Below are 5615 nucleotides of genomic sequence, written 5' to 3' on the forward strand. Positions count from 1 at the left end.
TTCTCTCTTCTTTTCAATTAAATAATACTTTTATATACCTATATCATTATTATTTCTCTTTCTTTCACTCACAATTACTTTCAAAATATATTAAAATATTATAGAGAATATGTTTTTCAAATATACAAAAAAATATAAAAAATTCTTCACTCACAAAACATAAATCATTCTTTAAATTTTAAAAAACACCCTCCCACATAATATGAAAGATTAAATTAGAATGCTTTAACCAAACGTTTTATAAGTGTTTTTAACTTTTATAAGGAAGATGTTCAACATGGATAACTTTTATAAAGAGGTGAGGTGATTAATGCAAAAGAAAACGGTAGTAGTTTAGTAAAAAGACAATAATTAATGAGTATTAGTTTATTCGCCTAAGTTGAAAATGTGTTTGGCGGGTAGCAAGACCAGACCTATTCCTTTAATTAAATTCCATTATTAAACTTTCCTCAAATATTTCAAAACACAAAGCCAAGACGACCGTTCCTCGTCATTCGTGTCCTCTTTTCTTTTTTACTTTTAATCTCTCTCTCTCTCTCTCTCTCTCTCTCTCTCTCCTCACCCTATGTTCTGTTTCACAGGTAACCCTAACAACGACTTCTGTGGATAATCTCACAAACCATTGTAAACATATCTAACAATAATGGTAGCCGGTAAAGTCAAATCCGCAATGGGGCTTCACAAATCCCCAGCGAATTCCAAATCACAAGCAACCAACCAACAACAACAACGACAGCAGGGGCACCTTTCCTCCTCCTCTCCGTCTCAAGCGTCTGGAGGAGGAGGAGGAAAGGTGCCGCAAATAGGAGCGATGTTCTCTCGCTCCTTTGGGGTTTACTTCCCCAAGTCCTCAGCTCAGGTTCAGCCCCGTCCTCCGGACGTGGCTGACCTGATGCATTTGGTTGAACAGTTACGAGAGCGCGAGTCGCGTCTGCGAACCGAGCTTTTGGAACAGAAGCTTCTTAAAGAGTCTGTTGCGTTGGTTCCGGTTTTTGAAAGCGAGATCTCGAAGAAGGATTCGGAGATTAATCGATCGGGTAAGATGATCGAGTGTTTGGAAGCCGAGAATGAGAGGTTAAAGCAGGAAGTTGAAATGCTGCATTCGAAATTATCCGAACAGAAGCTCGAATATGATAACAGGATTAAGCAGTTGGAGTTGCAACAACTACAATCCGTTGCAACCGCTTCGCAACGGTTTCAGTTTCAACAGTTGATGGATATATCCGGGAAATCCAACTTGATTAAAAGCTTGAAACGCGGCCACACATTCGCTAGTGTTCCAATTAATAATAATATTAATAATAATCGGAACACTAGCGAGTGCTCTACGGAATCAAGCTCTAAGGAGTCGATTTTGGAAGAAATCGACAACCTACCGAGGCTCTCTCGGTGTGATTCGTTAGATTTAACTAACGAATCACTACTCGAGCCACGTTCTCGAGCCCCGAGAGTTCCGAAACCGCCTCCACGGCCGTCAACATCATCATCATTATCATTGTCATCATCATCAGCATCATCTAACAGCTCGCTCGTAAGCTCGGCCGAGCGAGCATTGACGGAGCAACAACCAGCAGCTCCTCCGCCACCACCACCGCCACCCCCGGCTAAAACCCACAAAGCTGCAGCTGCTCCTCCGCCGCCGCCACCACCGCCGAAGAGTTTAAAGCGGTTGCCGGAGAAGGTACGGAGAGTACCGGAGGTGGTCGAGTTTTATCACTCGTTAATGCGGCGAGAATCTCGTCGGGAATCATGCAACGGAGGTGCTGCCGGCGATGTTCCGGCAACGGCCAACACACGTGACATGATCGGAGAAATCGAGAACCGGTCTACACATTTGCTTGCTGTAAGTAGCCAATAGCCATCGTAGAGTAGAGTGTGGGTTAATTTACTATTTTGCCCTTTAGCCAGTTTTAAGCTAACACTTTTTCGTAATAAATTGGCTGAGTATTATTAAATTATTAAATAATAATACAGTTTGATATTTCAAAATCATAATAGGGATAGGCTTAAGGGTAGTTTTGGCATTTCGGGCATAATAAACCTCATCACCGATTTCACATTTAATTGCTATTTAGTCGTCAGTAGGTTCGGTTTTTATGGTTTTCTCGTTTTTTTTTCTAGTTGGGTTTTTTGTTACTTTAGAAAACACAAAACCAAACCAAACCAAACCGAAACCAATATTTTGATTTTTACTAAAGTTCAAAACCGAGTAGTCGGTTTCTATCTTGGTTTGGGTTTCAGTTTGATATTTTAGATTTTGCGCACACCCCTGTTTAATTCAAGATAATAAAAATTTTACCAGTCAAATTCATAGTAACAATCTGTACCTTATTCTACATATTTTATTACGTTCCAAGATTTTGTAACTTTCAAAATCATAATAGGGAAACGTTGAAGGGTAAGTTCGGCATTTCATCATGAGCATTTAACTCACCACCGTTCCCACATTTGATTCAAGATAAAAGATCGAAAATTACCAGTCAAAGTCATAGTAATAATATATGTTATACCTTATGCTACATAAATAGTACCTCCCAAGATTTTGTAACTTTGCTTGAAGAGTAACTTGCAATAATTTGGAATAACTTGTACTACATGCACCAAAACATGTACATTCTATAAGCATCTCTGATTTAAATTCTTACGGTGGTCCACCTCACCTCTCTATAGATGCTATGTTGATGGAACCATCATTTTTTCTCAATATATCACCACCAGCTTCACGTGAAAATAAATTCAAAATTTTTTTTAAAGTTTTTTAACAGTTGTTTTTGTTGTAATTAATTATTTACAGATAAAGACAGATGTGGAAACACAAGGTGATTTCATAAGATTTTTAATCAAGGAAGTTGAGAATGCATCATTCACAGATATTGAGGATGTTGTCCCCTTTGTAAAATGGCTAGATGATGAACTCTCGTACCTGGTAATATTTACTTTCATCATATAACCCTTATTATTACGTTCAATACATAATCAATTTTAAATACGAAATAATACTTTTTTTTTAAATAATTAATTCCAGGTTGATGAGAGGGCAGTTCTTAAACACTTTAACTGGCCTGAACAAAAAGCGGACGCATTAAGAGAAGCTGCATTCGGTTATTGTGATCTAAAGAAGCTTGAATCCGAGGCATCATCGTTCCGTGATGATCCACGTCAGGCTTGCTGTCCTGCTCTCAAGAAAATGCAAAGATTGTTTGAGAAGTATGAATATCTTCAAAATAATTTTAAATCATAATTTCTGAAATTGGTTGTATAATTTATTTATGCTGGTTTGTTATGGTAACAGATTAGAGCATGGAGTTTATAATTTATCGCGTATGAGAGAATCGGCTTCGACACGATACAAAGTGTTTAATATTCCAATGGATTGGATGCAAGAAACTGGATTTGTAGCTCAGGTAATTTTGTTTTCTATTTTTGAAAGAACTTAATAATAGTAAAAATAATAACATAACTAATTATAAAAGTGATAATGATAATGATAAAAATGTAATGACTGTTTGATTGTTTTTAAACAAGTCCAGGGTTTATATGGTACTTTTTTATAGCTTAAAAGTAGGCAATTTCATGTGTATGATATCTAACATTAACAAGTAAATATACCAGAAAAAACAGCATCCTATAATAAAACATAGATTTTGACCAGGTAACATGAGTAACACAACATCGTTTAATATAGAGTACACAACAAATTAGGTGTTAGTGGTCCCCAAAAGAAAAAAGTAAGTTGTGTCCATGGTGTCTGGTCTGCAATTAGACACTAAAACATAAAAATTTATGATATTGATTTGGTTACAAAATGCCAAAAAAAATCTCCATTATTTTGTTCACTTTACTAGGTCCCCTACCCTTCATGCTCACACGTGAAGGTTAAAACACTCCTTTTTAGATGTTTCTAATGCAATGCCGCTTTGTAACTTGTACACCATGCATCAAACGTTGTACATTGACCTTGGTTTATGAGTTTAGTTTTTGGAGAATGTGGTTTGCCTTTTATGATATCCAAGATGTTATATGTCACGCTTTTATTAAAACAAAGAAATGTTTTTGACAACTTGTACCGTATGCATAATAATTTGTACATTCGTTTCAAGATTCTGGTTTTATAATCCAGTAAAAGGGCCTACAGTTTATGTGGACTCGAATGTTTGGATGGGGTAACATTAGTCCTTGCATTTCGTACTCTTATGTCCTTGTTTTTTTAATACTTTTTTTTCTTATAATCTTTTGAAAAATGTAAGAAAATTTGGCAAGAAATAATAAATAATATTTGGCATATTGTAGATCAAGCTTGCGTCGGTTAAATTAGCGATGAAGTACATGAGAAGAGTATCTGCAGAGCTCGAGACGGTTAGTGGTCCCGAAGAAGAAGAGTTGATGGTTCAAGGAGTACGGTTTGCATTTCGTGTACATCAGGTAAAATTGTAAAAACGTTTGTATTTTTATTAATATAGAAAAGGTAAATAATAATGTTCTGGTTGAATTGGATATGTGACAGTTTGCGGGTGGATTTGACGTGGAAACGATGAGGGCGTTTCAAGAGTTGCGTGATAAAGTAACGACGTGCCATCAACGATGAGGTCTACTACTTGCTAAACATTCTTTGTTTGTAGCAAACTCAGCTTCAGCATTCGGTAACGGGCTTTTTTGCTGTAAAGAGGGACTCGGTTCGTGTTAATACATTGATCTTGTGTTTCCATTTTGAAGTTCATATGTTTTAAGTTCCTATATGATCGAACGGTTGCTCACTAATGATTTATTTGCAAGATCAGGTTTTATATAGTTAATAAAGCGAACTTATCTAGTTTATTCTACGGGACAAATATCATGTAGGGGTGTGCATGGGTCGGGTTGGTGCGGTTTTGGGTCAAACCCATAGCCATAACCAAGTTGTTGGTTAATAGATAACTTTAACAATAACCAAGTTGTTACGGCTGGTTAATCGGCTTTGAAGGTTATTATCAAGTCTGTTATGGGTCGGTTAACCAAACAAAACAATGTATTTGGGCCTAAAAGTGTGGTAGCAAATACTTAAAAAAATTGCATGATCTAATCCAACACAATATATAATTTATAATTATAATACCAAATATTAAACCAAATTGCATTATATAATCTAACAATGAAATTCAAGTTAATTCGATAACAAACATTGAAATAAAAACATCAAAATGGTAGAATTCGACCATATGTTTGGTGGTAGTTAATCCCAAACATATATTCGGTTAAATAAATGTGTCGGTTTGGTTACGACGGGTTTGGAATTACCTTTAACCAAAGCTGATCCACATTTTGTTGCTTATGGTTCGGTTAATGGTTATAGTGGTTAAGTTACTCACCCCTAATTTCATGTTAGATATTCCCATCTGATGGTGAGACTCTTCTCCACTATATATCCCCCCCCCCCAACCCACACACACACACACACACAAGAAAAAACTAAGATATTAAAATCTGCCGTGTTAAGTCGGTAACCAGCAACAAATCACTATGAGAGAATACAACTTAATTATTGGCAACTATGGTTTTCTAAATATAGCTCGTTGATCTGTAATAATTATCGATATATCTTTGACGGGAATCTTTAAGTAGAGATTATTGCAGATCCA

General features: G+C 36.2%; 1 protein-coding gene across 1 annotated transcript; it reads left to right on the forward strand.

Annotated features, from left to right (window-relative positions):
* The first annotated feature begins 538 nt into the window (after positions 1–538).
* On the forward strand, positions 539–4778 carry LOC143584173 (protein INCREASED PETAL GROWTH ANISOTROPY 1-like). The gene is made up of 6 exons (XM_077066276.1): positions 539–1843; positions 2795–2926; positions 3026–3207; positions 3293–3404; positions 4291–4422; positions 4505–4778. The coding sequence occupies exons 1-6, from the start codon at positions 644–646 to the stop codon at positions 4583–4585; spliced, it is 1839 nt and encodes a 612-aa protein (XP_076922391.1). The 5' UTR covers positions 539–643; the 3' UTR covers positions 4586–4778.
* Positions 4779–5615: the final 837 nt, after the last annotated feature.

The sequence above is a fragment of the Bidens hawaiensis genome, unplaced genomic scaffold, assembly GCF_021521415.1.
Source record: "Bidens hawaiensis isolate Kalapana, Puna unplaced genomic scaffold, B.hawaiensis_p1.1 tig00032836_1, whole genome shotgun sequence".
Classification (NCBI taxonomy): domain Eukaryota; kingdom Viridiplantae; phylum Streptophyta; class Magnoliopsida; order Asterales; family Asteraceae; genus Bidens; species Bidens hawaiensis.

Coding starts and splice junctions, on each gene's coding strand:
- LOC143584173 (XM_077066276.1), top strand. CDS start 644: ATGGTAGCCGGTAAAGTCAAATCCGCAATGGGGCTTCACAAATCCCCA. Junction 1,844..2,794: donor GGTCTACACATTTGCTTGCT/GTAAGTAGCCAA, acceptor AATTATTTACAG/ATAAAGACAGATGTGGAAAC. Junction 3,405..4,290: donor AAACTGGATTTGTAGCTCAG/GTAATTTTGTTT, acceptor GGCATATTGTAG/ATCAAGCTTGCGTCGGTTAA.